The sequence below is a fragment of the Archocentrus centrarchus genome, chromosome 17 (genome assembly GCF_007364275.1).
Source record: "Archocentrus centrarchus isolate MPI-CPG fArcCen1 chromosome 17, fArcCen1, whole genome shotgun sequence".
In the NCBI taxonomy this organism is placed as follows: Eukaryota; Metazoa; Chordata; class Actinopteri; order Cichliformes; family Cichlidae; genus Archocentrus; species Archocentrus centrarchus.
The window spans coordinates 33,839,235-33,861,880 of NC_044362.1; the positions used below are offsets into that span (position 1 = coordinate 33,839,235).

General features: G+C 44.5%; 2 protein-coding genes across 3 annotated transcripts; one reads left to right on the forward strand and one right to left on the reverse strand.

Annotated features, from left to right (window-relative positions):
• Positions 1–1,403: 1,403 nt before the first annotated feature.
• LOC115796274 (collagen alpha-1(X) chain) lies at positions 1,404–4,183 on the reverse strand. Its single transcript, XM_030752599.1, has 4 exons — positions 3,733–4,183; positions 3,210–3,290; positions 2,688–2,768; positions 1,404–2,353 (listed from the first exon to the last, which is right to left on the reverse strand). The coding sequence occupies exons 1-4, from the start codon at positions 4,181–4,183 to the stop codon at positions 1,404–1,406; spliced, it is 1,563 nt and encodes a 520-aa protein (XP_030608459.1).
• Positions 4,184–14,775: 10,592 nt separating this feature from the next.
• Positions 14,776–21,896, forward strand: proca (protein C (inactivator of coagulation factors Va and VIIIa), a). 2 transcript variants are annotated; one of them, XM_030751957.1, is made up of 10 exons: positions 14,857–14,918; positions 15,166–15,211; positions 15,297–15,380; positions 16,261–16,418; positions 17,542–17,566; positions 17,921–18,031; positions 18,600–18,740; positions 19,280–19,398; positions 19,829–19,946; positions 21,208–21,896. In XM_030751957.1, exons 3-10 carry the CDS (start codon positions 15,311–15,313, stop codon positions 21,798–21,800), a joined length of 1,335 nt encoding a protein of 444 aa, XP_030607817.1. In that variant the 5' UTR covers positions 14,857–14,918; positions 15,166–15,211; positions 15,297–15,310; the 3' UTR covers positions 21,801–21,896. The 2 variants fall into 2 exon arrangements, with proteins under 2 accessions (XP_030607818.1, XP_030607817.1); XM_030751958.1 differs by lacking the exon at positions 15,166–15,211 and having other exon boundaries at positions 14,776–14,918; positions 15,249–15,380.
• Positions 21,897–22,646: the final 750 nt, after the last annotated feature.

Here is a 22,646-nt window from a genome sequence, read left to right on the forward strand (position 1 = left end):
AGTGGCGGTCTGCACATGAGATTTATGATCAGGATGATCATTTTTTGACTTTTTGGAGCCGTAAAACCAAAGCTGCTGAAGAAACACTCAAACACGAGCTTTAGGTGAAAGTTTTAATTTCCAACAAAACCCACAATGATCAGAACAACCTAAAGAACAAACGAGCGACAGGTGGCCGCTGGGAGCTCGTCAGAGGAGGCCGATGATGTTTTACGACCGTTACACTCTGAGCCCTCCAAACACGCCCAGGATCCCCTGAAGCTGTGCCACATTTTACAGATTTAAAGTTTTATAAATTAGACGTTCAAACGTAGTGCGACCGACATCGAGCGGCCATAACTGGATATTTTTAGATCACATGATAGAAAATAAAACCTTAACCACACTAAAATTATTTAATCAGTTATTCTACATTCAAGATTTGATTTTCTTCACAATAAAGAAAACATCAATAAAATTATTCTCCCTCACTAACCTTTTATTTTTTGGTACCTGATGTAAAGGTGACCTCAGGTTAATAAGATGAACCTGAAGATGCTTTAACTCGTGTTCGGCTTCTTGTTTCCTTCACAGGCGTGTTTCTTACCTGCTCCTCCACCTCCTCCATCTCTACAGTCCTGCCAGCTGATTCACATATTTACATTTTCTATCAAAAATATTAAATCTCTGCAGCTAAATGAGCTCTCAGACAAAAGGGTGATCTAACAGTTGATTAGTGCTTGATCAAATGTTGACTTATATAAATGTAGATGTAAGAACAGTGTATTTATCTCCACTTTTTAAGGGGGGGGGGGTGATATTATGGCTACGAGCCACTGATTTTCTTCCAATTATACAATTCTGAAGCCTCTATGAACTGTCACAGAGCAAAAATCAGGACACACCCGATCTGTCACAAATATATGGCTGCAAGAAGACAGCAGAGGAAATCCTCAAAGTCAGGACTGAAATCATTCAAACAGTGGACTGATGATATATCAGCCTGAGTACCATGGCCAGTAAAACATTATTATAAAAGCTTTTTTAATTTGTTATTTTGTTGTTTTTATTGTCCACTGGAATTAAAGTTAATGCAGTGCTCCAAGGACAATGGCAGTGTGTGTGTGTGTGTGTGTGTGTGTGTGTGTGTGTGTGTGTGTGTGGTGTGTAATTTTGCTGGCCTTTCCTCTTCCCTTGTTAATGGACTTTACCCAAGAAAGAAAACCCGAATACTGAGAAAGTGAATATCAGCTGCAGTGTAGTATAACGGCACTACAGAAACTTCTCAGGCAGAAAAAACATTCCTCTCTACCCCCCCCCCCCCCCCCCCCCCCCCCCCTTTAAAACTTGCAGTTATAAAAACACTGAGAGTTTGATTGGGTGCCTGTTGATGACTTGTCTATAACGGTGTAACTCAATAGAAACTAATTGGGTGGAAGTTCGGTAGGCTGGGGAGGCTGGGTAGGCTGGGGAGGCTGGGTAGGCTGGGGGCCATCCCAGCTGTAGACTCCGCGTTGTACCTGATGGGCGGCGTGATGTCGACCCAGAGGTACATCACAGGAGTCGGGGTGCAGCAGATACCCGGAGAACGTGCTGGTGTATTCAGTGTCAGCGTAAATGCCGTTGGTGTCAAGGTCCTTCACCTGCAGCCATACCTCATCTCCCATGCTGAGGTGGAGGACAACCTGGTGGCTGGTGGTGGACGGGATGGTTGCTTCTGTAGTTTTGATCACAGGGTAAAAATTGCGGAACAGTCCGACTTTAAGTGGCTTCAAAGCAACTGCCAGGTCGAAAGAGAAGATGTACGTGCCGTTGACGGGAGCTGTGTAGATGCCCCTTGGGTGAAAGTGAGACTGCTGGTTGGTAAGGATGCGTGGGAAAGGAATGGGTAAGTTGTGAACTGGGAATGACTGGTTGACACAGGCGGAAAATGCTGACTGGATGGCTGGGGAGCAGGGGCCAGGCGGCCCCATAAGACCCATATCACCCTGGTTGCCTTTTAACCCCATGGAGCCCTGTACACCCTGGGCACCAATATCACCCCTGTCCCCTTTATCCCCCTTTACTCCTGGTGTGCCATTAGTACCATTTGCTCCATCTTTGCACTGACACAAGCCCTGTGGACCTTGAGCACCCTTATCACCATCACGACCAGGGTTGCCAGGCAAACCCATATCACCCCTGTCACCTTTGGTGCCCTTGGGTCCAACAGCCCCCTCAACACCGGGCAGACCGCGGGCTCCAGCTGGTCCAGGTGGTCCTTGGGTGCCAGGTGCACCCGGGACACTCTCACAGGTGGCAGGGCATGTGCCAGCCTCTCCCTGGGGGCCTGCTGTACCAGGTGGTCCAATTGATCCTTGGTCCCCTTTATCCCCTGGAAACATCCACAGAGCACATCAAGAATACAGTCAAGTTTTGATTTTGTTGACCAATTTCAAACACCATCTACTCAGGTGGGTTAAATTGTTAGCAAGAACCGGGCTCTCCACACTTCTCTTCATTGTCTGTGTGGAGCTGTATTACAGTAATACTATCTTCCACTCAAACCATCATTTTTATTTCCAAACCCACCAAACGGTAACCAATCTGTACTCATGTCAAATCATAAAATCACAGAAAATGACAACTGTATCTGTCCCAATTAAATAATGCATCACCAATCACCATTTAAACAGAGTGACTTTCTACATGATGCCATCTGGACTGACCTTTGAACCCTCGGTCTCCCTTTGTCCCAGTGAAACCTGCTGCACCAGACATTCCTTTCTCCCCCATGTCTCCCTTCTGACCTGTAACAACATAAAACAACATACATAAAGATGAAGGTGAGAAAATATTTTAGTTTTAGAGTCAGAAACCAACGAGTTCAAGGTCAGGTTGGTTAGCTGGGTCAAAGATGGAAGCAGACTGAAAAAAGGAAAAAATGAGGCTTGGTTGGTGTTATTTCTGTGTCGATGTGCCAACATGTGAGAAGAAGAAGGAGAAATTCAATCTTCATGACTTTGTGTTCTTCACTGCTTTTCTTTGCAGCTATAATGTTGCTGTGTGCTGAAAGTGAGTGAAGTTGATTTTTTAGTGCCATTTGGAAAGTGAAAAACTTCTGTCAAGAGCCTGAGAAATGTACCAACCATTTCAGTACACACACACACACACACACACACACACACACACAAATATGTCTGACTATATTACATGTGCTTTTTTGCCCACCCCTCTGGTGTGTAACTCACCTTTTATCCCCTGAGAGCCTGTGAACCCTCGGTTACCCGGAAACCCAGTCAATCCTCTTCTTCCAGGGCTCCCAGGTATACCTGAGGTTAAAGGTTAAACACAGGTCAGTTTTAGCTTTGAATATATTTTAGCGTCCGTCAGGACCTTAAAGAAGAGGCCAAGAGGTTGCCAGCAAATGTTGCCTTTCTTTACTGACAACAAAAAGGGTTGCTGTGAGCCGCAACCATGCCAACAAAGCAACAGACAAAAAACGGACTCTCCTCTCTCTCTCACTCTCATGCTCTCTCTCCCTGCATGCATACACACCTTCAGGTACTTCAGAACATCATGACCAAACGGCATCTAACTTTAACAATTAGCATCGCTACACTATTCAGTTTTTGTGTAACATTAGTATTACATTCCTATCAAAGCCAGCTGTCTGCCTGCTTTAAACTTATCATCCTGGACATTTGTGCAAACATGAATATTTTTCAAACTTTTTCATCAGATGTTTTGGTTTGAGGTGATTAGTCTTAATACCTGGAGGTCCTCGGTCTCCATGGTCTCCTTTGGGTCCCACTGTTCCTTTGCAGCGTGAACAGATGCAAAAAAATGGAATCTGGTCAATGGGTGGGGGCACCGGCGCACTGAACAGCAAGTCACAGATTGACATGTCAGGGATGGGAGGTATAGATGGGTCACTGCTCCCAAAAACCCTGAGGGGGTTGGAACCATCAGACATGTTGCCATAGTCTGGCCACGGAGGTCCTGTTGGAGGCATCATCAGGGGGCCTCTGCGTCCCTCAGGCGACCAGGGGGGAAGTGTGTCGGGTGGCTCGTTCTGCCCCTCGCCTGGTTCAGGCCAGTGGTGGGTGTTGGGATCAGAAGTGGAGCCTTCCTCTTCACTGAGGGATGATCTTGTGAAATTTGGTAGCAGCATGGCAGAGCAGAGGGAGGACAGGACGAGGAGTCCCAGCAGCCTTGAGAGCATCTGGAGGAGGAGGGGGATGAAGGAGCCCGGGAGGTGAGAGGTACGTTAACTCCATCTGTTTGTTACACTTTAAATGTGCTTTTTCTTTTACTCCATCACCTGCATACATTATCTGCTGAACTGATCACTGATAGTAGATACATGATGACAGATAAATGCTACAACACTCTGTGTTTATCTGGGTTTTATCGTAGTACTGCATACCAAGGAAAACAGGGTCTAAACTCAGATGCAACTTTCATCCTGATCCAGCTTAGCCTATACAAAGGAACGTTCTCCTCAGCCAAGACAATGGAGGGCAAAATCCGCCTAATACTGTGTAGGAAACAAGTGAGAGGACTCCGCAGGTGAATTAGCTTTAGAGTTTGCTGCTCAACATTTTTATTACATCAAACTAGAAGCTAAAGACTCTTCCTAAAGAAATTAATAAAGTTTAATCTAATTTAAACCAGCTGATGGAATAACCTGTTTAGACACAAATATTTCTGTTTGAGTTCAGCTAAATGAAATTATGCTCTTCGAAAGGCAGCTGTTAAGAACAGTCAGCATACCACGGTCGGCAGATTGAACATGTGCGCATCATCAGCATAGAAATGATAAGAGGCACCATGTCTACAACTTATATACCAGAAGGGAGTTATGAAGAGCATGAAATCAATGTCACAGCTGAGCCCTGCAGCACATCATGCACACATCAAAAATTATATAAAAATTTGTATTTACTTCAATCTGGTTTAAATTTTTAATGTTTTTCTTTGTAAACCCTCTCAAAGATTGATTCAGATATTTAAAAATAACCCAAACTGCTCTCAGATTCTGATAAATCCTCTGAGATGCTTCAGAAAAACTCACCGCCCCGTCCGAGTTGCGCCTCATGTTCTGGAGAAGCAGATATGAGAAGACGAGCTTGTTGGAGGCGGCTTTGATGCATTTATAAGCCTCGACCGAAACAAAACATCTTTCAGCTTCTGTTTCACCTCCAGACAAAAGGCTGGGAGCGCGTGTGAGGAGGAGGAGGAGTGTCTTTATTGTGAAGAAGAACTGGGTGTTCTGTCTGCGACACGACCTCCTTCGACATGATACCATAAAAATGTTTTCAGAAAGAAGAAGATGGAAAGAAGAGATGCTTCTCTGTTTATCGCTCCATCTTTCCCCACCCTCCCTTTTCTCTCATCCTTCCAAAAAGTAAACTTTAATATTTCCCCCTCCACATCTCCAGTTCAAACCTCTCTGCAATATTCTACAATTTAGCATTTCCTTTAAATTTCCTTTAACTTTGAGTTCATCAGCTGCAGGTGTTCAGCATTGTTTCCTCGCAGGTTTGGCTTTTTGGGAGAGAGACAAACCTTTGGAAAATCATTCAAACTGCTGACAGCTCATCATTAATTTCCATGTGTATCCATGTAACTCAGCTCTAAATACTGACAAACGAGGAAGGAACAAATCAAGAGAAATAATCAGTAAATTAGAATAACCGTGTATTTTTATTATTTACTTTAGATAATAATGAGCTCCCAGAGAACAGACTGAGAGGTTCTGTCGCACAGATGGAAATTACTGGGAGACAAACAGGAACAGACCTCCTTTTCCTCTGAATAATATAACTATGTGATATTAAAAAAGATACTACTACTAATAATAATAATGAATTGAAGGTTTTGCACAAATTCTGAGTGCAAAGAGTCTGTAAATTCAGAGAAATGATCTAATCCTCTCGTTGATGCCTCACAGCATCAGTTTGGTCCAGTCTGTGAATTTTTTACTTCTCTAACTCGTGTCTTTGCTAACATAAATAAAATGATGTGTGACAGGTTGCTCCAGATCAACTGTAAATAGATTTCAGGACACTTATTTATGACTAATTACTGTTGGATTATTTAGTATTTAGTAAAAAAAAAGTACCTGCGCATAATCATGAAGTTGTAATAATGTATTACGAGTGATGTGGCACACGCTATTCAACAATACAGTAATCTAACACTGTGGAAGCAGCCAGGCTTCACAAAGGGCAGCCTACTTTTTATTAACACATTTTTCTGCACAACAGTAACTTTATTCTGTGACAACATCTCCTGAGACTTGATACATGATATTAATAAAACTAATTACACATGATAAAAACTGGACTCAATTTAAAAGCACTGATGATAAAGTTTAAGCTGCACGTGTTCATTTAAATACTGATCCTGTACTTTTAAGTTAGACCTGCGGCAGTGAAGGATGTGAGCACTCGTTAGCCTTTTTACATGACTGCAGTTTTTCTTTCTGAACAGATCTCATCAACTGCTGCTGTAACTGCTGATCTCCTCAACTCAATAAAAAACATCCTCAAAGTTTTTTAACTGTGAAAAAGCTGAAAGTGGAACTTTTCTACTCGGGGTACTACAAACCGTATTTACCCAACCACACAGACATTCATACAGCTGCTTTATCACTCTGAAGCAGTCAATTCAATTCAATTCAATTTTATTTATATAGCGCCAAATCACAACAAACAGTCGCCTCAGGGTGCTTTAAATTGTAAGATAAAGACCCTACAATAATACAGAGAAAACCCAACAGTCAAAACGACCCCCTATGAGCAGCACTTGGTGGCAGTGGGAAGGAAAAACTCCCTTTAACAGGAAGAAACCTCCATCAGAGCCAGGCTCAGGGAGGGGGGGTCATCTGCTGGGGGGGGGGGGGGGGGGGGGGGGGGGGGGGTTAATAATGATTAAATGCAGAATGAAGCATAAACAGAGTAAAAAGACGTGAATGAAAAGAAACAGTGCATTATGGGAACCCCCCAGCAGCCTAGGCCTATAGCAGCATAACTAAGGGAGGGTTCAGGGTCACCTGATCCAGCCCTAACTATAAGCTTTATCATAAAGGAAAGTTTTAAGCCTAATCTTAAAAATAGAGAGGGTGTCTGTCTCCTGAATCCAAGCTGGAAGCTGGTTCCACTGAAGAGGGGCCTGAAAGCTGAAGGCTCTGCCTCCCATTCTACTCTTAAGTATCCTAGGAACCACAAGTAAGTTAATTAGTAAAATTACCTTCAACTAGAAACAATAACTGTGTGGAGTGCAGACAAGAGTGACGAGAACAAACACAGCTTCATCACCAGCTCAGGAAGGCCACACCCCCCACATCACTTTCAAAATCACTTAATCGCTAAAATCGCCCGTGGAACTCGAGATGGCTCCTTTATGTCCAGCTTTTATTCAGAAAAACTCAAACAGCCGAGGACACACGAGTAAACCGAGCAGAGGGAACAAGGCTGAGACACAAAGGAAGACAAGGAGATGAATAGTTAACCTTAATAAGTGTCCTGGTTTCCACAGCCGACGGTGCTCAGGGACACCGTGGAGGCTGGCTGGGTTCACACCTATGCCACTCGCTTCCTAGGTGTTCCCAGCAGTTAACAACAACACCTGCTTTTTGGTTTGAAAAGCTTTGTTAATTCATCCTCTGAAACACAAACACACAAAAATATGCTACCTGTTTAACCTTAGAGATGTCACGTTCTTAGAAGGTCACCTGACTGCTCCTCTTCAGGATCCTCACACCTTTCAAGGCCAACAGAAATGTATTTCTTTAGGAGTCTGAATCTGAGTGCTTTATTAATCCCAGGGGGTGAACTGCTATGTTACAGATGCTCAATTGAAATATAAATATAAAATATAGAAAAAGGTAAAAATATAAAAATGAATAAAACTAAGGCACTCCATTCACTGGCTCCTGTCAGCTATAACTCAGCCTTCACAGTTTTATATTATCATGTTGTTGCATTCAGGACTGTCATCAAAATAAATAAATAAACAGCTGATTCAGCCATGAAAGTATCAGTTTTTGTGTACAGTTTACAGATACGTTTCTGTATGTGTCACGTACAGAAACTTTAAGCCTTTCTTTCATAGTGTTTCTGATTTATGTTGATTCTGGTGGTTTAATTAAAATCCTGCTCTGCTTCAGTGAACTCATTTATCCATAATGTCTGATATGAATTGCTTTGACAGAGAGGAAACATGAGACCCCTCAGCTGATTCCAGTCCTGTTTACCTGCCAGGTAATCCAGCATCTTAGGGAAAAGGCTTGTTTTTATGACTAGAATAAAGTTAAGCCTGGACATTAGATCTCCGGGAAATAAAAGTGTCTTCTCTGTCCTCTTTTCCTTTGTTAGGAAGTGCTCTCCTCCTTTCATTTGGGATTGTAATATCTTTCTAATCAGAGGTGTTGTATAAGTTATATGATGCCACTGTCTTTATGCTCTTTGTCTGAGTTCATTACATAATTATAACTGAAAAAAGTCTAAAACCTGCTTTTTTCTGCATTCTGTGATTTTCACCAGGCTGTTTTCATTCCATCAACAGGAATCTCAGATCTTATGTGTTCTTCCTGGTCTGGATTTGTCTGGAATCAAACGAGTGTGTGTGTGTGTGTGTGTGTGTGTGTGTCTGTGTGTGTGTGTGTGTAGCAGGACCTGGGTCTGGGGCCATGCACAGAGTCAAGGAGGGCGAGGGTTTCTCTCTCTACTGCTGCCCTCGGCTGGAGGGGCTCCGTCTGGGACCTCGCTCTCCCGTCTGCTGGGTGGACGTGCAGTTGTCGTTGGAATGTGTGGCGGCGGGTCTTCAGCGCTCTTGATGGACAGGAGGTGGCCCGGGTCTCCTGGTAGTTTCTCTGTCTCCCTCTGGCTTCTGGTGGGTGTTGCTGTGGTGTTCTGCCCTTAATAGAAATTACATTTCATGGCACAGACATTCACACTTTTGTGTGGAGATGCTTTGTTTTGGTTTTTTCCCACATAAATTTGTTTGTCCAGCTATTGTTTTTTTTACAGGTGCAGCAGATGATGAACCGTTGTGATTTTTTTTACGTGTGCTTGTCCTCTTTTTTTTGTTTCTTGCTTTTTTCTCAGCCTGTCAACTCTGGCATTATTACAACACAATTACATGTATGTGAAAAATAACACAAATAAATAAATAGAATAAAAGGGCAAACACTAACACGAGGAGCCCGTAAAGAATCTATGGAGCTCATCTTGGAAGGGAAAATATGTTTGGCACAACGTCCAGATCATAATTCTGTTTGCAAATCTGTCAGACATGCCAGGCTTTAAAAAACAAAAAAAGGATTTTTTGCAACTTTGCATTTACAATTTTGAGATCTACAGCTATGACTGTACGCTGCAACTAGAAAAACAACAACAACAAAAAAACAATTTTCAGTCATTTCGTGCATGTTTTAAAAATTTGGGATATAGAGGCAGAGCAAGTTGAAATGCTCCAAATGGCACAAACAGCATGTAAAACTGTAAAATGCCTGTTCTGTGGTAGGATGTGAAGAAACCTGCTAACAGTTTATTCCTTTCAGGTTTCGGTGTGTTTGTTGATGGCACAGGAATTACACAACACAGTGGAATAAGGAGTAAGTTATTAAATGTAATTAGCCAATCACACACAGGTTAGAGATCGACCTGGACCACACTGTGACCTGTGACTGAGCTAAAACAGAAGCAGAATCAGGGCGGACAGTCTGATCCTCCTCTAAGCCAGTCCAGATCTCATGTACTCAGAGCTTATCAGCGTCTGTTATATCATAAGCAAAAATGTGCCAGAAGATGGCTCCCAGCAGCCACTTCTCAGATGGCCACAGTTTCTCTTCATCACCTGTTTGGTCTCCTCGTTTTCTCCTGTGCGTCTCTGACTGACCATCGTCAGAGCCTCGAACATCTGTGGTTGATAAACCCACCTCAAACACACTGAGCCGCCCCACACCAAACCTACAGTATGTCCTTCTGTATCGTTAAGCAGTTATTTTGTTTATCTTATACTCTAAGGCAAAGTTTCTCAGGCAAATACATGTAAGAATAATAAAAGCAAATGCATATCATGAGTATATTTGAAGCTTCATAAAACTCACTCCTCTTCAGTTGCACCAATAATGTGCTTTAAGTTGAGGTCCAGTTTCAGTTGAGTTTAGAATGAAGGGAGAGCTCCAACTGAGAATCTGAATTATTCATCTGAAAATTTTCTCTTTAAAACTGTATGTTCGGTTTTGACTCTACAGCCATCATTTTACCCTCAGAACACAGAGCCGCTCCTCTTCTTTCAAACATGTGTGTCTCAACCCTGACAGATGTAAACTTTTTGAACTGCATGGGTCCAAGTACAGTGGTGTGAAAAAGTGTTTGCCCCCTGCCTCATTTCCTGTTTTTTTGCATGTTTGTCACACTTAAGTGTTTCAGAACATCAAACCAATTTAAACAATAGTCAAGGACAACACACGTAAACACAAAATGCAAGTTGTAAATGAAGGTGTTTATTAGTAAAGGTGAAAAAAAATCCAAACCATCATGGCCCTGTGTGAAAAAGTGATTGCCCCCCTTGTTAAATCATACTATAACTGTGGTTTTTCACACCTGAGTTCAATTTCCCTAGCCACACCTAGGCCTGATTTTTGCCACACCTGTTCCCAATCAAGACATCACTTAAATAGGAGCTGCCTGACACAGTAAGGTCCACCAGAAGATCCTTGAAAGCTACACATCATGCCGAGATCCAAAGAAATTCAGGAGCAATTGAGAAAGAAAGTAATTGAGATCTATCAGTCTGGAAAGGGTCATAAAGCCATTTCCAAAGCTTTGGGAATCCAGCAAACCACAGTGAGAGCCATTATCCACAAATGGCGAAGACATGGAACAGTGGTGAACCTTCCCAGGAGTGGCCGGCCGCCCAAAATTACCCCAAGGGCGCAGCGACGACTCATCCAAGAGGTCACAAAAGACCCCACAACAACGTCCAAAGAACTGCAGGCCTCACTTGCCTCAGTTAAGGTCAGCGTTCATGCCTCCACCATCAGAAAAAGACTGAGCAAAAATGGCCTGCATGGCAGAGTTCCAAGAAGAAAACCACTGCTGAGCAAAAAGAACATTAAAGCTCGTCTCAGTTTTTCCAAAACGCATCTTGATGATCCCCAAGACTTTTGGGACAACATTCTGTGGACCGATGAGACAAAAGTGGAACTCTTTGGAAGGTGTGTGTCCCATTACATCTGGCGTAAAAGGAACACTGCATTTCAGAAAAAGAACATTATACCAACAGTAAAATATGGTGGTGGTAGTGTGATGGTCTGGGGCTGTTTTGCTGCATCAGGACCTGGAAGACTTGCTGTGATAAATGGAACTATGAATTCTGCTGTCTACCAAGAGATCCTGAGGGAGAATGTCAGACCATCTGTTCGTGTACTCAAGCTTAAACGTACTTGGGTTCTGCAGCAGGACAATATCCTAAACACACCAGCAAGTCCACCACTGAATCCTCCAGTAACACTGTGAGAAATCTTGGAGTCATTTTTGACCAGGATATGTCCTTCAATGCACATATTAAACAAATATGTAGGACCGCTTTTTTGCATTTGCGCAATATTTCTAAAATTAGAAACATCCTTTCTCAGAGTGATGCTGAAAAGCTCATTCATGCATTTATTACTTCTAGGCTGGATTATTGTAATTCATTATTATCAGGCTGTCCTAAAAGCTTTCTGAAAAGCCTTCAGCTGATCCAAAATGCTGCAGCTAGAGTACTGACAGGGACTAGAAAGAGAGAGCATATTTCTCCCATATTGGCTTCTCTTCATTGGCTCCCTGTTAAATCTAGAATAGAATTTAAAATTCTTCTCCTCACCTACAAGGTCTTGAATAATCAGGCACCATCTTATCTCAAAGACCTCATAGTCCCATATCACCCCAACAGAGCACTTCGCTCTCAGACTGCTGGCTTACTTGTGGTTCCTAGGATACTTAAGAGTAGAATGGGAGGCAGAGCCTTCAGCTTTCAGGCGCCTCTTCTGTGGAACCAGCTTCCAGCTTGGATTCAGGAGACAGACACCCTCTCTATTTTTAAGATTAGGCTTAAAACTTTCCTTTATGATCAAGCTTATAGTTAGGGCTGGATCAGGTGACCCTGAACCATCCCTTAGTTATGCTGCTATAGGCCTAGGCTGCTGGGGGGTTCACATAATGCACTGTTTCTCATTCACCTTATTTACTTTGTTTATACTCCACTCTGCATTTAATCATTAATTGATATTAATCTCTGGCTCTCTTCCACAGCATGTCTTTTCTCTCCCCTCAGCCCAACCGGTCGCGGCAGATGACCCCCCCTCCCTGAGCCTGGTTCTGCTGGAGGTTTCTTCCTGTTAAAGGGAGTTTTTCCTTCCCACTGTCACCAAGTGCTGCTCATAGGGGGTCGTTTTGACTGTTGGGTTTTCTCTGTATTATTGTAGGGTCTTTACCCACAATACAAAGCGCCTTGAGGCGACAGTTTGTTGTGATTTGGCGCTATATAAATAAAATTGAATTGAATTGAATTGAATTGAATGGCTGAAGAAAAACAAAATGAAGACTTTGGAGTGGCCTAGCCAAAGTCCTGACCTGAATCCTATTGAGATGTTGTGGTATGACCTTAAAAAGGCCGTTCATGCTCGAAAACCCTCTAATGTAACTGAATTAGGACAATTCTGCAAAGATGAGTGGGCCAAAATTCCTCCAGAACGCTGTAAAAGCCTCATTGCAAGTTATCGCAGACGCTTGGTTGCAGTTGTTGCTGCTAAGGGTGGCCCAACCAGTTATTAGGTTTAGGGGGCAATCACTTTTTCACACAGGGCCATGATGGTTTGGATTTTTTTTCACCTTTACTAATAAACACCTTCATTTACAACTTGCATTTTGTGTTTACTTGTGTTGTCCTTGACTATTGTTTATATTGGTTTGGTGTTCCGAAACACTTAAGTGTGACAAACATGCAAAAAAACAGGAAATGAGGCAGGGGGCAAACACTTTTTCACACCACTGTAGATGATAAATGGACCAGTTTTTGCTTTTCTACTCTGAGTCCTCATACAACACGTTTACATCCTCCGTGCATGTATACGTGCGTGCATGTGTGGATAGCTGGGCCTGGGTCTGTGGCTTGCTGAGCCTTGGCACCAGTGGGACACGGTTGTGGAGGGGTAGGAGTTACCCCTCCCTACCGCTCCACGCTGCTCCCCACTGATCGTCACCGCCACCCTTGGGGTGTGGGTTGCCCGTGTGTCCTGGGGTATGTGGCCGGATGTCTTGGCGTGGTTTCTGGCCCACTCCCTTGGTGGCTGTGGCCTGGGGGTGGCTTGGACCTCCTTGGTGTTGGGGGGGGGGCTCTGCTGGGTGTCGGGCGGTTCTCGGGCGCTTGGGGCCTGGGGGCCCGCATGTTTGGCTTGTGCTGGGTTTTGCCGGCCTGCGGGGGGGTGGGCTGCTCATTGCCTCTGGCTCTCTGGACTCTTGCCCTTTGGCCGTGGGGGCTCTGTCTAGGGTCTCCCTCCTTCCTCCTCTGGTGTGTGCACTCAGTTGCAATCAGGATGTGTGGCCTCAGGTCTTCTGAGCTCCTAGTGGGCTGTGGATGGCCTGGGTCCCCTGGGTTCTTTCCTTTTTGCCCCTGGATCGCGGGGGGCATAGTTGCAGTTCTTACCCTCATTGAGTACATTCCATGACAGAGGCGCATACACATACAATACTGCAAACAGCAAAATTGTGTGTATGTGTGTATATGTATATGCATTTGTATAGACATGTGAATGTGTGTACGGATGTATGTATATCTTTGAGTATCCCCCCCCCCCCTTTTTTTGCTTGTTTGTTTGTTTTGTTTGTTTTGTTTGCTTTTTTTCCCCTCTTCTCTGTCCCTTTCCTTATTGCCTGTCAGGCCTGGCATAAATAACTAAATAAAAAATGAAAATACAAACATTAACAAGAATAGCAAATATGTTTGGTACACCAGAGCATTCGGATCATCATTCCGATTGCAAAAACTGCCAGACATGACAGGCTTTAAAAAAAAAGAAAAAAGAGCAGGACCTCCATCTGTTACCACCAACTAAGTGCTACTGTTTACTTCTTGTGTCGTAGAGCAACTTGGGGTTCAGTATCTTGTCCAAGGATACTTTGGCATGCAGCACAGAGCAGCCAGGAATCAAACTGCCAACCTTTCAATTAGTAGGTGACCTGCTCTACCTCCTGAGCCACAGACTCTGAGCTACTTCCCGCTCCTCCATGGAGATCAATTGTAATTTTGGGGAGGTGATTTTCTCAACACCAGGACAGAGCCCCTTTTATAAACTGCTCCCATGACCACAGTTTTGACCTCAGGAACATAAAAACACACAGGTGTGTAGGGCAGGTCCCTGTGACACTCACAGTTCAAAAAGTATTCTGATAGGAGCTACGGCCTTTGAATTAGACACATTTGTTTAACAGGGATTTGGCCCAGAGGGGCTGTATGTCAGTCCAGCTGTTGTCAGTTGGTGGATTTAAATGTAGAGGAGCATTCTGATTGGCAGATTATACTTTAAACTGATTGGTGGATTTCTCTTTTACATTAATGAGCTCTCTTCTAATGTACATTTTGAAGATTTTGATCGGGTTTTCTATTTTGAAGCTGTTAAAATTTGATTTTATTGTATTCATTCTTCCTAAAACTTTCTGCAGAGTCAGTCTGCTTCCTCTGTAGGAGAATGATTCAGTGGTTTCCCAAATAACATTTTGGACTTTGTTGATTTGGGGCGCTGATGTGCAGCAGAGCAGAGTGGGTGGAGGTTAAAGGGGAGGTTTGTGTTGACAGTGCGATCAGCTGCAGACTGTGGACTCTCAGTAAACACTGGTAGTTAGTTATTAACGCAGCAGAAACAGTGAAGCATCGTCTGCGTCCACGGCTTCAGCTCATCACACGTAAGTACCAAAACTCTCCTGAAAGCCTCTCGTTTCTCTCTGAGTCTGTTTCCTGTGGAGGTATTAGGATGTTGTCTCAGCTTCAGGTCCTGTGGCCCTGTAATCAGCTCAGGTCAAAGGTCGCAGGGGTTCAAACAGTGACTGTGTCCTGCAGTTTGAAGCCTCTGTGTCCTGCTGATCAATACTGCAGAAATATTCCACTGATTCCTTTAAACGCAGTGAGGTCACGATTTTGTCTCATCTGCAGCTCATCTGCAGCTCCTCCACAGCTCCGTGTTCATCCCCTTAAACCTGTAAGTCTCATAATCTCTGAATATTAATGTTTATCAGACAACAACAAGCACCAAAGACGTGACTGCTTCGTCTGATTGGCCGCAGGTTTGATCGAGGTCATGTCCCACCTCGCCCTGTGCGTGTGCGCTGCCGTCGCTCTGTGGTCGGTGTCGGTCATCAGTCTGACAGGTGGGTGTGAACGATTACGAGTTTCTGTTTTTGAAAACATGAAATATGATGCAAAATGAAGGAAACATGAACGACTGCAGACAGGAAATACACTAAAACCAGATTCCTCTGCTAAGGAGCCAGTTTACAGTCACGTTTATGCTGCTCCTCCGCTGGGCTCCCATTAAACCAAGAGTCAGATCCTCAGGTCAGTGTATGTGCTGATCCTGCCCCTACAGCACAGCTGTGTTAGGGGCTAACCAGGTACTCTGGATGACTCCCACTGGCACTGTGAGGAATCTTGGAAGGCCAGGATCAGGTGACCCTGGACCCTTCCTTAGTTATGCTGCTATGGACCTAGGCTGCTGGGGGGTTCCCATGATGCACTCTGCTTATACCACACTCTGCGTTTAATCATTAGTTATTATTAATCCCCCCCCCCCCCCCCCTCAGCAGATGACCCCCCTCCCTGAGCCTGGTTCTGATGGAGGTTTCTTCCTGTTAAAGGGAGTTTTTCCTTCCCACTGTCACCAAGTGCTGCTCATAGGGGGTCATTCTGACTGTTGAGTTTTCTATGTATCATTGTAGGGTCTTTACCCACAATACAAAGCGCCTTGAGGTGACTGCTTGCTGTGATTTGATGCTATATAAATAAAATTGAATTTATTTTATTACATTTTCTTCCACATGACGAGGTTACCAACAGTCATTCCTGCAGAGATCAGATCCTTTCACTCCTGTTTTTAATTCCCTGAGCTCCAAACAACTATTTCCTTTCACTCTTTGAAAGAGTAACGTCTGTGCTGTACGTTAAAATAACTGAGTCTCTTCTTTAATGAAAGTAGAACATGATCTAATAATAAAGTAATAAGGGGCACTTCGTGCTGTTTCATCCTTTCAGTGTTCACGGACCCCCCCCAGGCTCACATGCTGCTTCGCTCTCGTCGGGCCAACTCCTTCCTGGAGGAGCTGAAGCCGGGCTCCCTGGAGCGGGAATGTAATGAGGAGAAATGTAACTTTGAGGAGGCCAGAGAGATTTTCCAGACCAGAGAAGCTACAGTAAGATGTCTCTTTAACACGCTGTGGTCCAAAGTGAGCGAAAATATTAAAAATATTGATTTATGACGGGCCAACAAAGAGTGGGATATCTTTATTCTTATGATGTGACTCCATGAGTACCAGGGGCGGTTCTAGGGGCGGGGCCACAGGGGCATTGGCCCCATCTGAAATCTGATTGGCCCCCTGAAGTGCCCCTGTCCTGTCACTCATCTGTCCTTTGTCCGAGAGCGAGGATCGAAATATAGGTGGATGCAATTCCATGCTGAAACACCAGTAGCACTAACGAGCCAAATAGGAATGCTCAGGGTCAATAAAGCTTAGAGAAGAAAAAGATTTGAACAATCTGGCAAGAAAGTTTTTAACCGACAACCGATGCCTGTCTACATTTTGAGGAGTTTGTTGGTAATGATAAGTCATAAATCCATTCTTACTCACAGCTGTCACACAGCGTAAGTCTGATAAACATTAAATTAAGAGGCAAAGTTAGTTAAGAGTAATGTTAACTGAGGCCCTACTTGTGTTTGGACATGAAAGTTAGCATTTCAATAATTCGTGTAATACTAATTCATGTACTTCTTTGTAATTTGCATTTGTGTGTTAACATTAACTATAATGTCTGGCAGTGATAGAGAAGAATATGAAAGAAAGGGTCAGTCTCAGGCAGGAATTCAGCGGTTTGCCAGCTGAAGATGAGCAGGGTGAGAGGAGGGAGAGAGCAGCAGGACACAGTAGACCAGAGGCTGGTCAGGAGCAGGACACCTCCAGCCCCTTTCCATCAGGTCAGAAATCATTTAGGGAGAGCAACAACAGTTAATGCTGTAATCTATGAAATGTCTGATATTGTTATTTAGTGAAATGGCACATAAGTTACACCTCATGGTGATAAAATTTACCATAACTCTAACTATGGCTTCAATTTTTATTGGTCTGTATATCACCACATCTACCACAAATACTTGGCCCCTCTATGAATACTGTGGCCCCTTGATGGCCCCTTACTCAGAAAAATCCTAGATCTGCCACTGATGACTACCCACAGGAGCCACAGTCCACCTCAGATTCTCTGAGACGTTCTCGTTGATGTTGAGGTCAAAATCTAACTTTTGTCTCTGTGTGTTTACAGCTGGAGTTCTGGACAGTTTACTCAGGTAAGAAGAGTTTGTTCAGTAATTATAAAAATAATACCATGTATGAATTATTAAATATTTATGATTGGCATGTGACTATCACCATGTGACAGACTGAGGCAGATTCAGTACAGATCTCAGGCTGCATCATTTATTTTTAGAACAGAGGCCGAGGAAGTTTTGTTTCATCCGGCCTCCTTCCCAAAGCCTCCCAGAGGAGCGGACCAAAGACAAACAGACACCAGCATGGAGAGTTTAGCTGCAGTTATCGTTCAGTCAGTGTCAGGCTGCTTCTCACTGTGGGGACGTTTTGTTTCTTTGTAGTGCCTGCAGAGCATCGTGGGAAATACAGTATACTCATGTGATCTGTTTCAGATGGGAACCAGTGTCTGTCCAACATGTGTGATCATGGAGACTGTGTGGATTTGTTCCAAGCCTATGCGTGCCGCTGCCATCCCGGATACGAGGGCAAATACTGCCAGTACAGTGAGTCAGAGTGGATGTGTCTCTGTGTCTCTGTGTGATGGATCTAATGGCTGTTTAAGGGTCCAGACTTAGATCTCAGCATCAGGTTAAAGTTAACACATCACTGAGGAGCATTTCTAAAGTTATAATGTGCAAAACTGTACAAAAATTCAACATAGGGAAACCACATCGTCAGAGAGTCAACAAAAAGAATAAAAACTGCCCTGTACACACAAGCAGCGACATCCAGAGCTGAGAAATGAAGCTGCAGTTCCTCTAATGTCCACTTGAGGCCGGCTCCGAGGGCGAGTCAGTCTCCATAGACGTCCATGTTAAAATAAACATGTTTGCAGCCTGATACAAAAACTGTTTTGTTCTTTGTAGCTAATATTTCAGGTCACAACGTTTCACTGGGTTATGTTCTGTTAAAACCTGTTATTAAGGCTTTATTATTGTTATTAGCTCATGTTTGTAGCACCAGTGCCTTTCAGAGCTTTTTTAATGCAGTCATCTGAGGTGGTCCTCACGTTAGCTGCTGCTTGATTTCTGAGCCAGTCTCATTAGTTTAATGTTTCCTGTTCCTGTCCAGCTCGAACAGCCACTAACTGCTCCGTGGATAATGGCGGCTGTGACCACGACTGTACGGAGAGCAACGACGGCCTGTCGAGGACCTGCAGCTGCGTGAGCGGATACAAGCTGGCCGACGACTCCAGGAAATGTACCCCCAAAGGTAGGAGGAGGTATACGTTTCTGTATTTCTGAGTTTTTCTCCTAAATTTTGGAGTTTTTACTCATCAATAACTTCAGCGTTTTCTCACAGTGGTTTCTTTTAAAGGCACTAACATCATGAACACTGCACACAGCTGCTTAAAATAGGAATTTACACACGGAGCACATCTGTTATAAAACATACACTGATATTTGAATTCACCTCATTCAAATTAAAGTTTTTAAATTGTTAGCTACACAATCAGAAAACATTTTTCATTTAATCTCTTATTTGAGTAAAATTCCAGGAAATACTGACTTACCTGAACACAACACATCAATAATCTCTCAATCAGCAGTTCATAGACAGAGTCCACAGTGGACAGGCTGCCAGTCCATCACAGGACTAACGCAGAGACCAACATTCACGCCTACATCCAAGTAAGAACCATCAGATAACCTAAGAGGAACCCAGAGAGAACCAACCAACAGGGAACATGCTAACGCCACACAGAAGGATTTAAAAAGAGCAAACAGGACCTCTGTGTATTTTTCTCACAGGTCGATCGTCCTGCGGGCAGCTGCTGGCCACCAGCACTTCATACACCAAACCAATGGAAGGCCTCCGCCCCTGGATGGTGGGAGGGCAGGTGGGCAAGAAAGGGGAGAGTCCCTGGCAGGTACCAGAAAAAAACTCACCTACTGCACCTCTGCTTCTTTAGACAGTCAACATTTCACATAGAAACAAATGAATTTGCATCCCCGCAGCTTGTGCAGCCAGTGTGTTCATCTGTCCCAGAGACACAAACCTGCAGCTTCTGTTTGTCAGACAAAAGCAAGAAACTGAGATGAAGCAACAAAATGATATTAAGAATTCCTCCTTCGTGACCTGCAGGGTTCTGTGTCACACCCTGCAGGTCACCTCTGTGCTGCTCGAGAGCCTTCAAACTGTTTACACTCAGCGGTGCTCTGTATTTGTGTCTGAAAGTCGCCTCACAGCCTGTAACGACCTCCAAACTGTCTGTTTTATTTTTAAAGACTGAGGTTGTCGTGTTGAAAAGAGTGAAATCCATTTAGAGCAGTAACAGCTGATGCTGTGTCCGGGTGCAGGTGCTGGTCTTGGACTACAGGAGCCGGTTTCACTGTGGGGGTGTCCTCATCGATGAGAGCTGGGTGCTGACAGCTGCTCACTGTCTCGAGAACAGCCTGACGTTCAGCGTACGACTGGGTGAGTTTCTGCTGCAGACGGCAGACAATAATGATGAAATAATAAATAAAATAAATGTGAAGTGAGTCTGTCTGTCATACAGGAACAGTTTTTATCCACAGAGTAAAAGTTTATATGACACAGAAATAAACCAGAAAAATCATATCTGCACATACACAGATTTAAAGTTATTAAATCATCACTGTGGAGGATCTCCACCTGAACGCAGTGACGGGGTTTGGTGGGCCCGTGATGGCAGCTGTCTGGAGCAATGAGGGCCAAACTAAGAGTGATTCAAACAAACTCGGTGAGTGGAACGAGGAGGAGGAGGAGCTGTAAAACCTGGCTGGGCCTTAATCTAATGGACATGACCTGGCACGACCTAAAGGAACAAGCTGGATCCAGCATCCTGTAAGCCCACCTCCCACAGAGACAGCCCTGGGATCAGGTACTGGGTGGTAGAAATAGATGTGGGCCTGGACCAGCAGCGCAGACTGGATCTAGAGGGATGTCAGGTCTCTGGCAGGTAAAGAATCAGATCTAATGCTGGTTAGATATTGTTGGTCTCACCTCAACACATGTCAAAGGATCTGGAACCAAAATCCTGGATCGGGACTGGACTTTTTCTGGCCATTCCCAGTCAGTGAATCGGTGCTCACAAACACTTTTGGGGTTTGTGGCTTTTGAGTTCATGTGTGCATTTATGCTCAATGGTTCAGAATACTTGACCTTTGGGGTCTCTGGGTGGAATTACTGAAGGGGTTCCACCTGTGGAAGTTCTCCCAGGAGACTTGACGACTCACATGGGCACTGATGAGGAACTCTGGACCGGGTGACTGGGAGGAAAGTCCTGCCTGGTCTAAACCAGAGTGTTGTTTTCTTATTTAATGCCTGTGCACAGATCAGCCATGACAAACACATGTTCATGGTCATCCATGGTACCACAGCACCACAGGCTAAAGCAGTAAACCCCGGGGCACAGTTGGATATTTGGGTGAAGAGAGGAGCAAAGCTATGAGCCAGTATTCATTTGGATTAGAGCTGCGAACACATCTGTAACCCAAAGAGAACAAAGACAACTCCTAGGACCTGCTGGTGGATCCTGTATGTATGAGAATAAAACTGGAATACTAAAACGAAATGTTCTTGAATGTACTTCTAATTTTATACTGCAATTTTGTATGAAATGATATTATGTAATTACTTCTCACGCAGTTATTAAACACTGAAGGTCCGGTGTTAGCACACGTCAGCTTTCATTAACTCCAGTCTGTGTCTTTAGGCGATTACGAGCGTCTCAGATACGAAGGCAGCGAGGTCACCGTGGAAGTCATCAAGGCTTTCAAACACCCAAACTACAACAGTCGGACAGTGGACAACGACATCGCCCTGCTGCGCCTGCAGACCCCCGCCCAGGTCACCGATTACATCGTCCCTATTTGCCTGCCGGGACGTGAGATGGCCGAGCGGGTGCTCCACCTGAACGGCACCATCACGGTTGTGACCGGGTGGGGCAAAGAGGACATGAACAGTACGGCTCAGTACAGCTCGGCGCTCAACGTCATTGAAATCCCGCTGGTCAGCCACAGCATCTGTACTCAACAGATGTTCCCCCACAGAATCTCCAACAACGTCCTCTGTGCCGGGATCCTCGGACAGAGGAAAGACGCCTGCGAGGGTGACAGCGGCGGGCCGATGGTCACTCTGTACCGGAACACCTGGTTCCTGGTCGGCCTGGTGTCCTGGGGCGTGGGCTGCGGAGAGGTGGACAAACTGGGAATTTACACAAAAGTGTCCAACTACAACGACTGGATCCACAAAGTGCGTGACGAGTGGGACAGTGGCCGTCACCAAGAAAGGCGCCCGGGTATCTGAACCGTCTTCACCCAGAACAGCAGCTCCAGGGTGTGCTCTGTTAAACCCACATCACAATTGTAACACACTTTGTTAAATAAACTGATTCACCATCAACAGGCAGCTGTTTGCTTTTTTACCAGCAGTGACTTCCTCTGTTTTCAGACAGTTTAAATGTGCTTACTGTCCCAGTTTGGGAGCTTTCCACTGTAAAAAATGTATGCTTATAATGAACCCAAATGGCACCTGCCTTTAGTAATTATTGATCAGTTATGGGAAAGAAGCAACTTTAAACCAAATTCTATCCATCAAACACAGGAAGCATGCAGCTAGCTAACATCACGAGGAGACACCATCAGAGCTTCACAGGAACGAGCCTCGTGCTCTCTGCTGCAGTTTGATATGGTTACTGGCCTTAGTTTGGTAAGATGGATACATTTTGAAGCAGATGTTACCATATTTGGACTAAAGGGCGGAGTCCTAAGCTGCATCCATGAAATGTAAGGGTGCTATTTGGCCAAATAGCTGTAGCATGATTACCACATTAGTAAAACAAAGTTAGCTGTTACTCAGCTACGGTCGCGCTCTGAGTGCTGACCAAAAGAATGAGACCGTGGCTACAACAGGACTCTCCCTTAGAGATGGGGTGAGGCGCTCGGTCATTTGGGACGGGCTCACAGTAGGCTGCTCCTGGGCCCCTCCAGGGTGAGGTGTTCTGAGCATATCCTACTGGGAGGAGGCTCCGGGGTGGATACAGGCCAGGCTGGAGAGATAGTGTCTCCCAGCTGGCCTGGGAACACCTCAGTGTTCCCTCAGGTGAAATGGAGGAGGTGCCTGGGGAGAGGGAGGCCTGGATTTCTGAGATTA

Coding starts and splice junctions, on each gene's coding strand:
- LOC115796274 (XM_030752599.1), bottom strand. CDS start 4,183: ATGCTCTCAAGGCTGCTGGGACTCCTCGTCCTGTCCTCCCTCTGCTCT. Junction 2,769..3,209: donor AGGCTCTCAGGGGATAAAAG/GTGAGTTACACA, acceptor ATGTTGTTACAG/GTCAGAAGGGAGACATGGGG. Junction 2,354..2,687: donor GGGAGACCGAGGGTTCAAAG/GTCAGTCCAGAT, acceptor GGATGTTTCCAG/GGGATAAAGGGGACCAAGGA.
- proca (XM_030751958.1), top strand. CDS start 15,311: ATGTCCCACCTCGCCCTGTGCGTGTGCGCTGCCGTCGCTCTGTGGTCG. Junction 15,381..16,260: donor GTCGGTCATCAGTCTGACAG/GTGGGTGTGAAC, acceptor TCATCCTTTCAG/TGTTCACGGACCCCCCCCAG. Junction 19,399..19,828: donor AAGGGGAGAGTCCCTGGCAG/GTACCAGAAAAA, acceptor GTCCGGGTGCAG/GTGCTGGTCTTGGACTACAG.